Source organism: Diospyros lotus, chromosome 7 (genome assembly GCF_014633365.1).
Source record: "Diospyros lotus cultivar Yz01 chromosome 7, ASM1463336v1, whole genome shotgun sequence".
In the NCBI taxonomy this organism is placed as follows: Eukaryota; Viridiplantae; Streptophyta; class Magnoliopsida; order Ericales; family Ebenaceae; genus Diospyros; species Diospyros lotus.
The window spans coordinates 3608599-3628714 of NC_068344.1; the positions used below are offsets into that span (position 1 = coordinate 3608599).

General features: G+C 37.8%; 1 protein-coding gene across 1 annotated transcript; it reads right to left on the reverse strand.

Moving 5' to 3' along the window:
• Window positions 1–205: 205 nt before the first annotated feature.
• LOC127806366 (uncharacterized) lies at window positions 206–19550 on the reverse strand. The gene is made up of 3 exons (XM_052343600.1): window positions 19489–19550; window positions 9790–10070; window positions 206–665 (listed from the first exon to the last, which is right to left on the reverse strand). The coding sequence occupies exons 1-3, from the start codon at window positions 19548–19550 to the stop codon at window positions 484–486; spliced, it is 525 nt and encodes a 174-aa protein (XP_052199560.1). The 3' UTR covers window positions 206–483.
• Between the last annotated feature and the right edge of the window lie 566 nt (window positions 19551–20116).

The window sequence follows — 20116 nt, forward strand, 5'->3', positions numbered from 1 at the left end:
TGATGAGCAGATCGGTGCTTGATTTTAATTCTTAGCATCTCGACATTCCCCCCGTAACGAGGTCATTTTGAATACTATATACATTGATCAAATGAACTTTTACAGAATATTATTATTTTTGGATTTTTTGATGACATTTTTAAGCTTTTTTGTGAATGGGTGTTAATTCAAAGTTGCCCATGTTAAAATAGTAGAGATAAACGGATACAAAATGTTACAACCACAATACAATAAATCAAGTGCAGTTCACGGAATCTTACAAGCAATAGTAGATAGAGTATGGAAGAAACTTGTATGCTACGGAATCAAATACCAACAAAACAATTGCAGAAAGTGGCGCAAACCAGAAAACGGCTAACACAGTGAACTGGAATGATAGCAAAAGAGGCACGCCGAAACGCTGTCTTGAGGACAGAAGATGCCCTGCTTTGGTTACTGGCAGACGTGGCGACCTATCTCAGCAGGATACAATGTCTGGTTCTGTCAAAACGGTGACCACGACCAACCGAAAAGGCAGAACTCAGCGGACAGTTTGCTCTCAGGAAGACTCCAGAAAACTGTAAACAAGAGAGGAGGAAACTCGCTGTATTTGCTCTGTCTCTGCAGTATTTGCTCTGTCTCAACACTGCAGATCAAGAAGCTATATATAGCCACGGATCCACGAACTGAAAGGTCGAAATCAATCACAAAATTAAACACGACAATAAACAAATTTAATTCCAGCTTTAATTAGGCAACCAGAGAGCCATACATTGGAAGATCAAACGCTAAACGTCGCCTGAACAGTAAAGAAAATATTAAATACAGCAAATAAAAAATAATAATAGAATAATTATTAATGAATTTTTAATAAAAAATATTATTTATTGACTTGACCCACCCGCCTGTCCGACCGACCGGACGAACGATGGCGGCGGCACGTGCGTGGGCATAGAGGTTCGCCTGCTCACAAAACTTGGGTGCCCTTTAGGGCCCAAACCCAACTAGTGAGGAGGGGTTTAAAGACCCATCACAAAACTCTTTGTCCCGCCAATGTGGGATTACCCACACACACACACACACTCACTTTCCAACAATCCCCCACATGAGTGTGTGTGCGAAAACAAATTAAAATCACGATGCCAATGAGAGCAAACAGACAAGTTATACACCAGACTAGATGTCTTTTAGACTTGAACCTTTCTTAGTGAGTATCTATCGAGCTTACTGAAGAAATAGTAAGAGCAGCTCTTGAAGTATCCTTCTTGTGGTAAATTGAGACAATAGATATCACACACCACTTGTCTTGTCCTTTCGTTGAATTCTATACGTTTGTGTCCATTTTGGTCCTGGACAATATCCCGAATTCAAGAGAGCTTTAGAGAACACAAGCCGTTGAATAGATCTCATAGAAGCGACCCCATTTCTACTCTCATATAGGAAAGCATTGACTAAGAGTACCCTGCCACTACTCCTCTTGTATCAAGATGTCAATCTCCCCTTAACTTCGATATGACACACTCTATTTATAGAGAAAGGGGAAAGAATTGAAAGTTCAAATGTGTACGCTATGAATTTTCTAGCTAGTTGACCTATTTAACCTAGATCTTGGGATCTCCAATTAGCTAGGTTAGGTTACCACCACAAAATTCATTTCAAAGGCTTTAGCCCCATTCCCTTTGAGAGAGTCTTGACTTGCTCTCTTGTCACTCCTTTAGTCAAAGAATCAGCCAAGTTTTCTTTAGATTTCACATAATCAATGGAGATTATTCCATTGGTGAGCAGCCTTATTGAATTATGCATGTGCCTTATATGCCTTGACTTCCCATTATACACATTGTTCTTAGCTCGCATTGATGCAGCTAAGTTGTCATAGTAGATACAAATGCAATAATGGGCTTCAGCCATAATGGAATGTCTTCGAGAAAATGTCGAAGCCATTTTGCTTCTTCACCAGCTTTGTCTAGAGATATAAACTCCGACTTCATAGTAGATCGTGCTATACATGTCTGTTTTGTAGACTTCCATGACACTACAGCACCACCCAAGGTAAATATATACCCACTAGTTGACTTAGTCTCCAAACTATCTTATATCCAGTTAGTGTCACTAAATCCTTCCAGAACAGGTGGATAGCTTGTATAGTGTAACCCATAATCAAGAGTGTATTTCAAGTACCTTAGTACCCTGACTAGCGCACTCTAGTGGTCATGGCCAGGATTTCTCATATATCGGGCTAGCCTTCCTATCAGGTAGGAAATATCAGGCCTTGTATAATTCATGATGTACATCAGACACCCAATGACTCTAGCATATTCTAGAGCAGATACACCTTCACCACTATTTTTCTTTAATCTAGAATTTGGGTCAAATGGAGTAACTGCTGGCTTACTCTCAAAGTGACCAAACCTTCTCAACACTTTCTCTATATAATGAGACTGAGAACGTATATACCCTTCAGAATTCCTTGTTATTCTAATTCCAAGGATAACATCAGCCAGACCCATGTCTTTCATGTCGAAATTAGAATTCAACATCTTCTTTGTGTATGCTATGACACTTTTGTTAGTGCCCAAAATCAATGTCACCCACATACAAGCACACAATGACACATTCGTGGTCTATGATTTTCACATAAACACATTTGTCACACTCATTTATCTTAAATCCATTTGATAACATAGTGTGATAAAATTTCTCATGCCATTGTTTAGGCACCTGTTTTAACCCATAAAGAGACTTAATAAGTTTACATACTTTTTTCTCATGTCCCTTTACTACAAACCCTTTAGGTTGTTCCATATAGACTTCTTCTTCCAAATCCCCATTCAAAAATGCAGCCTTTACATTCATTTGATGGATTTCCAAATTGTATAAAGCTGCAATAGCTATCAACATCCTTATAGATATGATCCTCGTCACTGGAGAATAGGAATCGAAGAAGTCTTTCCCTTTTTTTGTCGATAGCCTTTAACTACCAATCGAGCTTTATATTTATCAATACTGTCATCAACCTTCAATTTTTTTTTGAATATCCATTTGCACCCAATGGGTTTACTACCGGGAAGTAAGTTAACTAGTATCCAAGTATTATTCTGCATAATGGATTCAATCTCACTGTTGATTGCTTCTCTCTAATATGGAGCATCTGATGATGACATTGCTTCACTAAAAGTTTGAGGCTCTTCCTCGACCATATAAGTAAAAAAAATCTGGCCCAAAGGAAGTAGCCATCTTAACTCTCTTGCTTCGCCTAGGTTCGATGTCAGAGTCCTGATCACCTTGACCTTTTAAAGAGCTCACCTCATATTTCCTCTTGGAACCACCATCCTCATGCCATACTCCCTTAAAAGGAAAGATGTTCTCAAAGAACTCAACTTCAATAGATTCCATAACAGTATTGGCATGGATATCAGGTATTTTTGACTTTATTACCAGGAATCTATAAGCAGCATTACGTAATGCATAGCCACCAATAAAAACACAGTCAACAATTTTTGGTCCAAGTTTTATCCTTTTTGATAAAGGAACTTGCACCTTCGCCAAACACCCCTACGCTTTCAAAATTTTATAGGAAGGTTGTTTCTGATTCCACACTTCATTAGGAGACTTATCCGTCTTCTTATGTGGAATTCTATTTAATATAAAGTTTGTTGTGAGCAAAGCTTCCCCCCACAAGTTATGGGATAAACCGGAACTATTTAACATGCAATTAACCATGTCTTTTAGAATTTGGTTTTTTCTTTCAGCTACACCATTCTGTTGAGGTGTATAAAGTGTTGTGGTTTGATGGATTATCTCATGCATTGCACAGAATTCAAATAGCGACGATGATTTATATTCACCACCTCTATCTGACCTTAGCACCTTTATCTTTCTTTCAAGTTGATTCTCAACTTCTGCCTTATATATTTTGAAAACATCAAAGGTCTCATCCTTACTACGTAGTAAATATACATAGCAATATTTACTATAATCATTAATAAGCATGACAAAATAGTTCTTTCCACCTCTAATGGGAGTACTCTTCATGTCACAAACATCACTGTGAATTAAGTTAAGTAATTCACTATTCCTTTCCACAGATGGAAATGGATTTCTCATAAACTTTGACTCAACACAAACCTAGCATTTGTGTCCTTTGTCAATACTGAAGTTAAGCAATAGTCCCAAATTTATCATTCTTGTAACGAACGATAATTGACATGCCCTAACCTGAAATGCCAAACATCACAATCACACAACTCAACAATAACGAACCACCATCTTACAATCCATCTTGATACGAAGCCTATTGTGATATGTTTCCTAAGCATTCACTATCTAAAAAATAAAACTCTTTCTTAATCATCGCCAAACTCACTTCAGATGCAACCTTAACCTTGCTAACGATTTTCGGCTTCTACACTACCGTCTTAGGGGTAAACTATACATATCTCCCAAATCATGAACTGAAAAGAATTTCTAATCTCAAAACATTTACGAAATTCAAGGCTATACCTCGACCATATCCATCTTCCAAGTTGAAAATAAACCCAATGTACTTCCTCGAGGTAACTTTACCTCAGTCCCAATTTCACCAATTTCGAGATCCATATCCCACTATCCATCATCAAAGTCAAACATCAAAATCTCCAAATTCTATTCTCAAAACATTGACCGAAATATCCTAAGTTTTCTCGTTCCTTAGGATCCTCGATCTATTCCGAATTATTCTCAATTCAATCATTCTCAAATCCCATTAGTACCCTTGAGTCTCTAATTAGGGTTTTGCTAAGTCTCCAAATAAACATTCGCTCCGGTACTAACTGTAACCGAGCTACTTAAATCTCCAAATTGATATTCCCTAATCTCCAAATAGGGTTAAGCTCTAATATCAACTATATTAGAGTCACTTAAAACTCCAAATCAGATTTTTCCTAAGTCTCCAAATCTTCAGCTCTGATACCAACTATATCATAGTCACTTAAGGATTCTAATAAACTTAAGCTTTGATACCAACTGTAACACCCCACTCTAGTCGAGGGGTGTTATAAATGCAAAAAATATCATCATGGATTTTGGGGATATATTTTTTTCCATAAATATATAATATAGCGTCTGTACGTGAATAGTACATCAAGTAAGTTCCCAGAAAAGAGAAGTGGGTCACATGAGACATACTTAAATACCAAGTCTTTCCTTAGACAGAACTTTCCTAGACATGCACTTCCACTACACAACACTTAAATCCATAGCTTCCCCGACAATCCCGATTACCTTCTCAGCACATCAAACTTACAATCGTCAAGCTAAGATAGGTAATATCATCATAAAATAAATGCGGAAGTTAGATCGAAACCTGATGTGGTACATAATCTGAAATCATCTCATATATAATATCCAAAACCGTACCATCGTCTAACATGACATCATCAAAATGAAAGCATATAATCCAAAATACATGCTACAATCCACCTACAAGTTACCGTCAATCCTCGACAATTCCTTTCCCTTTTGCACCGCTGCCTTCATCTGGAACATTGAATATTCCAGGGATAAAAGTTCAAAAATTAGATGTTGAATCATCTAAGTGAAAATTCAAAAATATTTTCATAAATGTATGCAAGACACGAAACAACAAAAAATCACGACAAAACCTAGCCCAAGAGAAACCCACCCAGCACTTAACTCTAACCGGGAAAAATGCAATCTCTCTAAAGGCAACACAAGAACATTGACACATTGGCACAACACAATCCTAGCTTAAGAGGGAGCAACGTCAATGCATGAACCCCTGGAATCACCTCGTCATCATTACATTCCCAGTCAGAAGCTTACGAAGCACTATCAACATCAATCCTGGCCAAATAATGATTAACACCATCCTAGGAATCCACATCCACCTCGAAAATAATACTACCACGCAAGGCATCTGGGGTGGTGTTCACTCACAACCCTCGTCACAAGTGGGTATTTTCCCTTGGCACGCTTCCCCAGTGTTGTCACTTCAAGTGTCACATCATAAGTTGACATCTCATCCCATATGTACAACCCGTTACCCTAGTGTAACTTCCCTCCACCAAGCCCGGCATGGAAACTAAGGCGATCATCCCAACACATAGCCCGAGATACCCTTGTCTGATAAACACACTTGGGGAAATACGGCTACACTATCGGGGCAACATCCCTAGGTTGACATCCCATAAAAACACGGCAATGCCACAAAACATAACTCGATGCATAAACAACATTTCATGTACATAATTTATCGCACAAAATTCAATGCACATGCATAAAACATTTCGGGACAAATTCGTATCAAAACAACCATCACAGGTTAAAACCGTTCATATGCAACAAAACATTTGCATGGATCAAATCAAGTTTAAGATAGAATCAAACTGAATTTTATGAGGGTAGAAAACTCACAAATCAAAACTAAGTTTTATGCAGGTAGAAACTCTTACCTTTGACAAAATTCAGGATACCTTGAAAAACACGCACCGCCTTTGTTTGCGTACCCGACCTCAAATTTCGTGCCAAACTCAAAAGTTGCACAAATCACATCACTTTAATCCTCAAGGCACCCTAATCAACATATAATCATCAAAAACCTATTTTTCTCACAATTTCTCCATTTTCTCCATTTTTCCTCTATTTTTGCCTCTAAAAATCTAAATAAATATTTCTCAAGCTATTTCCTCCAATATGTCTTCACAACAAATCATAATGACCTATGAACTTCAAGAGGAAATTACTGAACTTACCCGAATGGTGCGTTTTCATGCAAAACGAGGCTCTTTCATGCTAAAATCGAGACACCGGGAAGTCTAAATCTAATTTTTTTTGCATAACCCTTTAGATCTTGATTTTAGAGGAATTTAGTAATTTTTTTCACAATTTTTGGAGCTTGGACGTGCCCTCACTCAACCAAAAAATTTGGCTCACACGCCTCCAGTCGTGGGGCCCAACTGGCACGTGTCCCACATGCGCCGGTCATCTTCTTCGCGAGATCCAACGGCTGCCACTGGTTTTTCAGCAATAACTCCTTCATCCGATCTCCAATTGACCCCTCGTTTGAATCTATGGCTTCGTCTTTTCGCCCTCTACGGGATAATACCTTAAAATCCCTCAAACTAAGCCATTTTCAGATTGCTCAATCTTGTTTTTCGACAAAGCTCATTTTTTCGATGAGGTTTCGGATCTCACTCATCTCTCAAGCAAAATGGCCCAAATTGCATAGAAATGAAGCTTAGGACATGGGCAACAAAATCCCTTTATCCAATTCTCCCAATTTATTCACAAACTCACGGATCTAACAAATTAATTTTCTTAAAGGTTTCGGCTATTTCTATTTATAGGCAACCCGAGCCTCCAAACGCTTAAGGGTGCTCAATCAGACTTCTCCAAAGCCTCTACCGCCCCTGGATCGACCTATTTGCTACAAAAATCGACTGCAATGATGACTTTGCATTGCTTCCCAAATTCCAGCCATCCTCGTGGTTGTTGTCGGCCCAAGCTTGATCCTCAAGCATCCCCGACCAACCCTCGTGCAATCCCATGGCTCAGATATGGCTGTTCGATGACTAGAAGCTGCTAGTCATCCATGGCAAGAAGCTTTCAGCTTCAACTTTGCTAATTTGCACTTTTACCCCATTTATTTTTGTCTCTTATGCCTTGGCCCATTTTCACAAAGCCTCTGAACTTTCCATAATTTCCAAAACATCCCCCAAGTCCTAAAAACTTTCATTCCTTCTCAAAAGATTCCAAAAAGTTTCCATCTTGACCTTCCTTCGGTGAATTCAAAAAACTGTACTTTGGTCCGAATCTTTGTTTTGGTCGCAAACCCATTCATTTCTTCCAAAAACCACTGAAGGGTTGCTCTACATGCCAAATATGAACTTCTTCAAGGTTCCATTGACTTTTCGGAAACCACCTACAATAATTCAGTTTTACAGCCTATCCCGTAGATGCATTTTTAGCTATACCGAAAACTATTTCTAATCCAATTTCTTTCGATGCCATAAATCATTCCTTGAAGTACTCGACATTGCCATATCATTTTCTTTAGGCATCTCGGCTCTAGGATATTCCTTACAGTCGATTCAGTCAATCTATTGGGTCATTCTGATACCTATTTTCCTCAAATCCCATTTTTCTAATTAAATACTTATTTCTCAATTACCCAAAGTTCTCGGATATTACTTATGTCCCCACAGATGTCAGTATCAATCCACCAACCTTCGACATCTGCCATCATACAGACATCAAAACGACTGCCACCAGATCGTTAACATCCATCATATTGGCCTGATTAGTCTTGGCCTTTCGCTGGTTATTTCCATGGCTTGGTCCCTTCTTGTGCCTGCAGTCGGCATCTTAGTGACCTATCTTCCCACACACCCAACAATTACCTTGGATGCGTTTATTAATGGTAGTACTCTTTGGACCTAGTGGTCCACTCTTCTTCTTTGGTTGTTGCTTCTTAACTTGTGGCCATTGAGCTTCAGCTATATTGTCTCGTATGGAATATTGATTTGAGGCCTTCTCTCCATTTTGGTTGTCTTCTTTAATTCAGAGTCTGACAGCCAGATCTTCCATCGACAACTTCTTCCTCTTGTGCTTCAGATAGTTCTTGAAGTTCTTCCAAGAAGGTAGTAACTTCTCAATCACTATAGCCACTTGGAATGGTTCATTGATGACCATTCCTTCACGGTGCAAATCGCTGATGATGATTTGCTCCTCCAACTAGTTGACTACCAATTTGGAATCGACCATCTTGTAGTTGAGAAACTTCCCCACGAGGAATTTCTTCGTTCCAGCATCCTCAAGCTTGTACTTCTTGTCCAATGCCTCCCATAATTGCCTGGCTGAAGGATATGCAGTTCAGTAGACATTATAGAGAGGATCTGCTAATGCACTCAGTATATAGTTATGGCACAAGAAGTCCATGTGCATCCATGCATCCTTGGCAGCAACCTCCTCCAAAGTGGGGTTCTTTGGGGTGACTGAGCACTCCTCTTTCAGGATATGAGCGAGGTTCAAAGTGGTCTGATAGAAGACCATCTTTTATTGCCACCTCTTAGTCCTCACCATTAAACTGGTGGGTTTTTTCCGCATGTGGGGTCATCTTGGTGACACCACCCACGACAGACGCCGTAACCACTACAGGTGTGGATGCAAAGGCATCGGCAGCATTCACATTAGCAGCGATGGTGTTGGGATTAGGGGTAGAGGCAGCCATTCTTTAAAGTAGTAATTTCAATCTATATATAAAATAACAAAGTCAATGATTATGCCAATATCACTATGTAAATTATAAAAGAGTAATTAACAGTAGCTTAAGGCAAGATATATGAGAGATAATTATAACCAATGAGCTATAATGTCACCAATTATCTCATGCTATATGCATATTTATATGTGTATAGTAATAAGACTAGCAACAACAATAAGTTATATATATATATATATATGCATTTAATGCACATATGGATTTGCTGGACATCACAATATGTAACTAAGGATGTGTGACACCATGAACACCAAATCCCAGCAGGATATTACTTTAGATGTATATACGTGTGTATGTAAGTAACACCACTCCACCATGAGAGCATGTATACATATATATATCTTACTTACACGGCTAGCACATGTTTTTATATTCTCTTTTTACAATTCTGTCTTCAGAACGTTAGAACAGTAGAGATAAACAGATACGAAATGTTACAGCCACAATACAGTAAATCAAGTGCAGTTCACGGAATTTTACAAGCAACAGTACACAGAGTATGGAAGAAACTTGTATGCTACTGAATCAAATACCAACAAAACAATTGCAAAAAGTGGCGCAAACAAGAAAACGGCTAACACAGTGAACTGGAATGATAGCAGACGAGGCACGCCGGATCGCTGTCCTGAAGATAGAAGACGCCCTGCTTCGGTCACTGGCAGACTTGGCGACCTGTCTCAGCAGGATACAACGTCTGATTCCGGCGGAACGGTGACCACGACCAACCGGAGAGGCAGAACTCGGCAGACAGTTTGCTCTCAGGAAGACGCCAGAAAACTGTAAACAAGAGAGGAGGAAACTTGTTGTATTTGCTCTGTCTCAACACTGCAGATCAAGAAGCTATATAAAGCCACGGATCCGCGAACTGAAAGGTCGAAATCAATCACAAAATTAAACACGACAATAAACAAATTTAATTCCAGCTTTAATTGGGCAACCAGAGAGCCACACGCTTGGAGACCAAACGCCAACCGTCGCCTGAACAGTAAAGAAAATATTAAACACAGCAAATAAAAAAAAATAAAATAATTATTAATAAATTTTTAATAAAAATATTATTTATTAACCCAGACGTACGGCGTCAGAACGCGTGGCGTAGGGTTCGCCGCTCACAAAACTTAGGGTGCCCCTTCGGCCCAAACCCAACTAATGAGGAGGGGTTTAAAGACCCATCACAAGACTCTCTGTCCCACCAATGTGGGACTACTGGTGGGACTTCCCACACACACTCACTTTCCAACAGCCCATTTATCTGGTGACTTTGGGATTCATGGTTTCACTTTCTCAATCCTCACTTTTTGTGGACTGGAGTAGATTGTCAATATGACAGAATGAGCAACAAATGGGTCATTGACGGACTGTTCTACTTTATCTTATGTTTCTTCTCACATTAATCTCATTGTATTTTTGTGATCATTATCTCCATTTCTTTATCATCTTGTTATGCATTCATGCTTTTTAGTTCAATTTTTCCCATCAAAATAATTCTATTTGACTGTTCATACTTTATCTTATGCTTCATGTCACCTCTGTCTCGTTGTATTTCCTTATTCTCTCCATTTTTTTGTCATCTTGTCTTGTGTCATGTTTGACCATGCAATTGGTTTTCCTTTCAGTAACATGCTTCAAATATTTCAGCTTGATTTTAATATATGATATAGAAGTTTTCATATGATCTAAAGATTTCTTTACAGGTGTAAAAGTTGTTCTATTCAATTAGCATCCAAAAATTTAAAAAAAAAGGGCATTTTTCATTCACTAAAATACACTTAATTATACTATAGAATAAGACCATACAGAGTTTATATCCCTAGTCTTCTGGATTCACTTGCTTCCAGTGTACTCTCATCCCTTATCCTTAGTGCATGGTGTTGGCAGCATGGTTACTATTTCATAATTAATTTTGCAACTTTCTCAGCTTGGCCCTTCCTGCTTTACGATCCAATTGAGTAATGTATCAGTCTGCTTCATAGAAACAATATTGCTCCTCCTTTGTATGTCAAATTGCTGATTTTTCAGAAAATTGGTTTGACAGGACAAGTGGAAATACCAGATTTACCATGTTAGATTGGGGTTGGAAAAAAGGGTCAGTTATCAATTGTTAATGTAAATGAAATGGTAGTAAACAACAAAAGCCACTTCACCTAATTAGGACTGAGTTTCACTTGGTCTTTTGTAGCTGTGAGCATGCAAACCCTGTAACTCCACTTCTCAAAATAATATGAGACACTTTCTCATCATGTCCTTATCAGTTATGCTGTGAGTCCCCATGCCATCTTCTAAAAGTGTGCTCCCATTTGCCTCAGATTTAAAAGACTTTGCCCTAATATTTTTTAAGATTTAGGGTTCATGTACATGTGGGGATATGGAAGACTAATTAATATATACATATTATGCTGTAATTGAACTGTGACTTTCATGGAGACAAATGATTCATTTAGCTGATCTCAACTGACAAGAACAAAGATTAATTTGGGCAGGTTCGGCCCTCAAAGTCCATGTTCTTGTGGCAATAGGTCTTCTCTTTTTATGTGATCATTAAAATTCTTTCTTTGTCAAATACATTTATGGGATTCACGTATCTATCAGTAGGTTGATGACCACATGGTTTTTTTGAGTACCAATATATTATCTTACTACATTTCCCTTAATTTCTTTTTATCATTTTGGCTAATTACTTGTTTCCATGTCAGTGATCTTGATAACCAAGGCTGGAGAGGGTTCTTGCCAGATGACATATCCAAACTGCATAATCTTCAGAGCATGTAAGTTTTTACTAGAGTTCTTCATTGGCTTTATTTTATTATTTATTATACTTATTCTTGAAATGATCCTCAACTTTATTTGAAGTCATATTTTTTTGAAGTTCCAATTTTTGTATGTAAGAATAATAAGATGCCATATTGTTGATTTTGTTTGACTGACAAATATTTTTAAGGTAACTTACCGCTATATGACAATATTGAGGCATGTTACCGCATCTTTTTTGAGTTTGTTAAAGTGATAGTCACTATGATTGGGCACATCTTCAATCCCTTGTTTTAACTTGCACATTTACATAAACTTGCGTGGAAACAGTATTCACAGGCTAATTCCATTCTAGCTTAGAACAATTACCAGCTTACAAAAATTGTAAGTATAACCATATATTGGTTTCCATTTCAAAAACTGTTAGACTACTTTGATATATGCTTTATATTTGTGAAATGTTAATAACTTTCTTTATTTGCAAAGGCTACTGTAAGTCACCTAATGGCTTGTCAGTTGTGTAATAAGTGAGAAGCAGCCCTATTCTCTATCACCATATAAGTAGTTTGCATTGATTTATTTGTTATAATTGTTCTTTTTGTTTGAATTGTAGACATGCCTTGGCAAAAAGAGTTGGACAATTAATACCTTCGACTAGTTTTCTAGTCTAGTGGTTACAGGACCTTCTTTAAAAGACATTTTGTCAAGCTAACGATTTTCTTTTATTTTAAATTTTGTCTTAGTTAATTTAGTTTATGTGAGTTAGTTTCAGCTTATGAAAGTATAAGTAGCATATTAGGTTGCATTCTCTTTATTATTTTTAGTTTTCAATTTTTTAAAATAATAAAAATACATTTTTTTTACTATTTTTAAAAATACATTTTTAAAAACAAAAAACAAATTGTAAAGAAAACTCAAAACAACAAAAAATTATTTTAAGTGTTTTTATCCAAAACACATTCAAAACTCAAAACACATTTATTTATTTATTTATTCATATTTTATTATTATAATGGAAAAAAAATTATAAAATTCATTAACTTTAAAATGTATATATATTTTTTAATAATATATTAAAATTAAATATTTTTAATTTATTGAATAATCAAATTTATTGAATAAAATATAATTAAAAAAATATTTTCAAAATTTCAAAAAGATCATGTTTTCTAATTTTTTATTTTAAGAAATAATTTTTTAAAATGACAAAAAAAAACACGTTTTTAATTTTTTAAAAATAGACTAACAAAACAAAAAACTTCAAATAAATTCAAAACTCAAAACTAAAAATTAAAAAAAAAAAAGAACGCAGTCTTAGTTTTTGTTTAGATTGTTTAACACCATTAACTTATTTAAAGTAATTGCAATTATTGAGTAATATTAGTTCCAATTTTTGTCATGCATCATGCTGCTCGCATTATGCTGCTCCTATTTGACTCGCCATTTTCACTTTCGTTGCTTGAATTATTTTATTACTAATTATTATAAGGGCACAATTCCTAAAAATATTGGGTAATATTAGATTTTTAAAAAATATTTCAATTTTGACAAAAATATTTTTGTTGCTTATGATTTTGTGAAAAAATAATGTTATCATTGTTAATATTTTCTTACTAAAAAAATGTGTCGTTTGTGTGAGTTATTGATACAAATATTTTTGTCACTATTGAGACAAAAAAATATTTTATTACTGTTGAATAATAATTTTGAAAAATATTTCTATCACTATTTTTATAGTCAAAAAAATATTATCACAAAATTAAATAATTGACAAAATTATTTTTCATTATAAAATGTGCAACAAAATTTTTTTGTAAATTTAGTTAACAAGTGAAAATTAATTTTATCACATTAAAAATTATGTCAAATAAGTTTTGTTACTATTTAAGTTTTGACAAAATACTTTTTGTCACAAGATACATTTTGTCACAATAAAACATATGATTTATATCTGAAATTTAGATTTATTGTGACTAAATAGTACCTCCTATGACCAAAAAAAATTTACAACAAAACAATTTGTCATAATAATTTGGTTTAAGTGATAAAATATTTTTGGTCATAATAAAACTATTGATATTGTGACAAAACATAGTTTTGTCACAATATTCTTACTAAGATAAACTTGTTGTGACTAATATGAGACAAACATTTTCATCACAACAAGTATGTTGTGACAATTTTCATAGTTATTGTAACAAAATATTTTATCACAAGAAGTTTAGGCTGTGTTCTCTTTGATTTTCAATTTTCAGTTTTGAGTTTTGAATTCATTTTTAGTTTTCTGTTTTGGTTGTCTGTTTTTAGAAAATTGAAAACACGTTTTTTTCTTATTTTGAAAAACTATTTCTGAAAACAAAAAATTAGAAAACGCGTTCTCTTTGAAATTTTAAAAATAAATTTTTAATAATATTTTATACAAAAAAATTTAATTACTCAATAAATTAGAAATATTTAATATTAATATATTATTAAGAATATATATACATTTTAAAATTAATGAATTTTGTAATATTTTTTCCCATTACAATAGTAAAATATGAATAAATACATAAATAAATGTGTTTTGAGTTTAGAGTTTGTTTTAAATGAAAACACTCAAAACAACTTTTTGTTGTTTTGAGTTTTCTTTACAATTTTTTTTTTTTTTTGTTTTCAAAAATGCATTTTTAAAAACAACAAAGAGAACGCATTTTCATTATTTTAGAAAATTAAAAACTAAAAATGACTTGAAAACAACAAAAAGAACGCAACCTTAATTTTTACCTATTTAATTCCAAACTATGTTCATTTAAGGGGGAGTTAATTGAGAATCCTACTGTGTAGAAAACTCATTGGCCATCTCCTATACTTGACCATCTCTAAGCTAGATATCACATTTGTTGTGCACAAGCTTAGCCAGTCTATTTCCCAACCTAGATAGCCCCACTTAGATGCAGCTCATTATCTTCTTCAATATTTGAAGCCATCTCCAAGTCAAGGGTTATTCCTTTTAGCATCTTCTTCCATTCCACTTTGTACTTTTTCTGATGGTGATTTGGGGGCCCATGTTTAGACTTAAGGAAATCTGTTATAGGCTTTTGTATTTTTTTAGGCGACTCCTTGGTGTCTTGGAGAACAAAGAAGTAGAACACTGTTTCTAGATCCTCTGTTAAAGCTAAGTATCGGGTCCTTACTTCTATTGCCAGTGAGATTATATGAATCACTCAGCTTCTCTGGAATTCTCAAGTCTCATCTCTTACTCCTCATATTCTACTTTTTTATAATCAAGCAACTATACACATAGCTACTAATTCAATTTTTCATGAGCGTACAAAACACATCAAGCTTGATTGTCTTTTTGTTCAGGACAAGCTTAATTAGTGATGGTGTTCTTAAACTTCTCCCTATTAGTAGTTAGCATCAACTAGCTGATGTCTTCACTAAGCCTCTACCACATTCTCGATTGTTTCCATTATTAGCCAAGATGGTTATTCTTGATATACATGGTCCATCTTGAGGGGGATAGCAGTGTTCTAAAAAGCGTTAGGCGCTAGTCGGGCGCCAAGCTGGGGCCTAGCGCCTAGGCGGAGCCTAGAAAACTGCTATTTTTATTTATTTTTTAAATTTTGTAATGTAATTTGATGTTATTTTAATTAAATTAAAGTTGAAAAGCATTAATAATGCAACATAAACCAATAATAAAAACATCAATATACTATAAGCAAGTAGTAGATTTTTTGCAAATATTATAGAATATATATAATTAATAATAAAAATTAAATATAAATCTAATAATTATATATAAATAGAAAAGAAAATGAAATAAAATAAAAAATAAAAAACATAAAAAACAAACCAGAAACGCAGCAAAAACGCACAACCCACAGAGAGAGAGAGAGAGGAAGAGAGAGAGGTTACGAGTCGACGGAGATGGAGCTTGTCGCGGCGGAGATGGAGCTCGACGGCGAGGACGGGGGCGGAGGCGACGACGCTGAGGCAACGAGGACGAGGAGGACGCGACAGATAAGAGGCGGTGACGATAAAGCTTGGCGGCGAGGATGGAACTAGACGCAGCACGATGGTGAGCTACTGGCAGGCCGATGAAGCTTGGCAACGTTGAGGCAGCAACGTTGAGGTGAGAAGAGAGTGAAGAGGGGGAGACGCTAACAGGTTCGATTTATGATTTAGCAAAAAAAGCCCTAAAAAGCCCTAGGCGCGCTGGTCGACTAGGCGCCGCCTGGGCGCCCAAGCCGGACGTTTACTCGGGCCGGCGCCTAGGAGGCCCGACTAGGGCAATTTCGGGGTGGCTAGGCGGCGCCTAGGCGGGCGCCTAGCCCGATTTTTAGAACACTGGGGGATAGTAATAGGTGTTATTGATATATTTGCTTGTTTTGTATTTGTTGTTCTTTATACTGTACAATTAGTTGGGTAAGAGATTAGAAGGTTATGTGGTTGTTAGTAACTAACAATTAGCAATTGGAAGATCAGTTAGAGCAAAGTAGATGTAGAATGGATTTAACTACTGCAATCAGCTTATTCTTTGATGAATGAGAATTTACATACAATGTATTCTTTTTTATGATGGTTTTTGGGACCAACCACCACGTGTCATCTCTGCAAATGGACCTCGGGCCTCGGACTTGGCGATGTCAGACCTCGATGATAGAACCTGCAAGACAACAGAGTGACGGGGCTAGGGTCCCTCGGGGTGGACTCCGACGCTCAAATTAGTAGAGTAAATGCAGGCAATGATAAATGTAAAAACTAGAGAGCTTGTCCATACCTGGTGATAATCTATATTTTTTATAAGCGGGGCCCTTTATGGGGTACCCGAGATGGGCGGGCACGACTCCCTAGGTCTTCGGTTAAGTTGGAAAGAGTCTCACGGTCCGGTCCGGATTTTTCGGACTTCGCACCAAATTGTTAACTCGCCACGTGTCGGTTTCTCGGGCAACCCACGTGGCGAGCAAGACTATTAGCGCATAGGGGTATTTTTGTAATTTTAGGCAATGCCACATCACTTGCCCCCCACTCCTTGAGCTGAGCTAAAAATCACGCTGGATTAAGGAGTAGCCTGATTCCTGAAATTATTTGACTGTAGATTTTTTCGAGATATGCAAGAGTATTTTTAAGTATGAGACAGCCAAGCTCCCAACTCTTGAGGTTAATTTTTTTCTCCCTTTTCTCTCTTTTTTTTTTTTTTTGTATTTCTTCCTTTTCTTTTTCTATTTATATGGTTTTTATTTTTTTTTATTTTTTTTAATTATATGCATCTTTTTCCTCAACCAGGCAGAGGTTTGCCTGGCCAAGGTATGCCATGACTGGGGTCGGCCTCGCCAAATCTTAGTGAGACCGAGCCCCTCGGCCTGGCTGAGGTCAGCCAAGGCAAAGCTAAGCCTCGGCCATGGCTGTGGTGTGGCTAGGACTGGCCTAGCCGCCCTCAGCCAGGGCCGGCCTGACCGAGATCGGCCATGGCTGCCCTCTCTTTGGGGCGCTTGCCCCCCTTTTTCTTCACTCTTATTTTATATATATATATATATAGCTATATATTGGGTTGGCCATGGCCGACCCTTGGGCTCCTGCCCTCTACTTTCCTTTCTTTTATTTTTTTGCTATTACTTTTTGTTTTTTATAATGCAAATGTATATATATAGGCATGTTGAGGTCGGCCATGGCCGACCTTGGGGCTCCTGCCCCTTTTTTTATTTATTTATTCAATTAATATATATATATTTTTTGTTAATAACAATTAGATAAATCTGGACTTGACTAACCTGTTTCTTTTGACTTTTTTTTATCGCAGGTGTAGTTTGAGATTTCCAAAGCTAAATTGCATCTGTTGAGCTCCTCTTAGCTCGTGCCTAACCCTGGTTTTCCTGACTTCTGTTCTTTACTTTGGAGACGGCCTAGTACTCTTGATCTTTGGATTTTCGTCACTCCCTTGCCAAGGAAAGTGTTGAGTTTCTTCCGACCATTAGTCCACACTCGATTTGGGGACGGCCTAGGGCATTTGACCCTTAGATTTTTGCCACTCCCACGCGAAGGAAGATGTTGGGCTTTTGAATTTTTTCTAGCCATTAGTCCACATTTGGCTTGTGGACGACCTAAGGCACTTGACCCTTGAATTTTTGCCACTCCCACACGAAGGAGGGTGTTGGGCTCTGAATTTTTTTCTTAGCCATTAGTCCATCTTTGGGGACGACCTAGGGCTCGTGACCTTTGAATTTTAGCCACTCCCTCACGAAGAAGGGTTATTGGGCTAGAATTTTTCCTTAGCCATTAGTCCACATTCGGCTTGTTGACAGCTTAGGGTACTTGACCCTTGAATTTTTGTCACTCCCACACAAAGGAAGGTGTTGGGCTCTGAATTTTTTTTCGGCCATTAGTCCACCTTTGGGGACGGCCTAAGGCTCGTGACCCTTGGATTTTAATCACTCCCTCGTGGAGGAGGGTATTGGGTTAGAATTTTTCCTTGGCCATTAGTCCACATTCGGCTTGTTGACAGCCTAGGGCACTTGACCCTTGGATTTTTACCACTCCTATGCAAATGAAGGTGTTGGGCTCTGAATTTTTTTCGGCCATTAGTCCACCTTTGGGGACGACCTAGGGCTCGTGAACCTTGGATTTTAGCCATTCTCTTGCGGAGGAGGGTGTTGGGCTAGAATTTTTTCTTGGCCATTAGTCCACATTCGGCTTGTGGACGGCCTAGGGCACTTGACCCTTGAATTTTTGCCACTCCCACGCAAAGAAGGGTGTTGGGCTCTGAATTTTTTCTGGCCATTAGTCCACCTTTGGCTTGTGGACGGCTTAAGGCACTTGACCCTTGGATTGTTGCCACTCCCACGCGAAGGAGGTTGTTGAGTTTCTTCCGGCCATTAGTCCACCTTTTGGGACGACCTAGGGCTTGTGACCCTTGGATGAGTCTTTCCGTGGCCATTAGTCCAGCTTTGGGGACGGCCTAGGGCTCGTGACCCTTGGATGAATTTTTTCGTGGCCATTAGTCCACCTTTGGGGATGGCCTAGGTCTCGTGACCCTTGGATGAGTAATTCCGTAGCCATTAGTCCACATTTGAGGATGGCCTAGGGCTCGTGACCCTTGGATGAGTTTTTCCATGGCCATTAGTCCCCCTTTGGGGACGGCCTAGGGCTCGTGACCCTTGGATTTTTCTTTGGAGAAGTGTTGTCCTTTGTGAAATTGCTATTAGATGGAGAGAATCCGAAGTCTTGCCATTAGTCGTAAAAAGAGTACAAAGAGGTTCGAGGAATTCCCTTGCTCATTGATAAAACTTCCTTAAGTTTTGCACATTCCAAGTATGCTTCAAGGGCTTGCCTTCCATGTCTTCTAGTCGATATGCCTCGGACTTAAGGATTCCACCACCCGGTACAGTCCTTCCCAATTCGGAGTTAGTTTATTCGCATCCCGATGATGACTCACGTCGAACCGTCACAGTACAAGATCTCCTGGCATGAAACTCCTAGCGTGGACTCGTCGGTTATAATACCTAGCAATGCATTGATTATACGCGGCTTGTCGAATTTGCGCCAGGTCTCGAAGCTCATCCATCCCCAGCAAGTTGTTTTCCTTCTCTCCGGGGCGGTGTTCGACTTTGCTCTCGGAAGCGATCCCGAGTAAGAGACCTTCTCCTATTATCCGACTTGGACTCAACTCTACCCGAACTCGCGCCTTCTTGGCCAACGAAATCTTAAAGGTAACCCTAGTTGATAAGCTCCTAAATCTCTTTTTTTAACTGGATGCAGTCCTCTATAACATGGTCGTGATCACGGTGGAATCGGTAATACTTCTTTTTGCTTCTAGTGTTGGGTGGAGACCTCAGCGGTGGAGGACGCCACAGATAATCCTTATCCTCCAATGCTAGTAGAATCTCTGCTCTACTGGTGTTGAGGGGAGTATAACTCACCGGGCTGCCACGGGCACGCCCAAAACCCAAGCAATCTTGGGTTCAAGAGGGGCGATAGTCCATCTTCTATTCTACCATTGGATTTTTGCTCTCCTTTTCTCTTTCCTTCCTGTCAGGTTGTTCAGCCCGCTTTACCTTCATCATCTCTTCAGCATTGGTGTACTTATTGGCCCGGGCAAAGACTTCTATGAAGGTACGAGGTGGAGTTTTG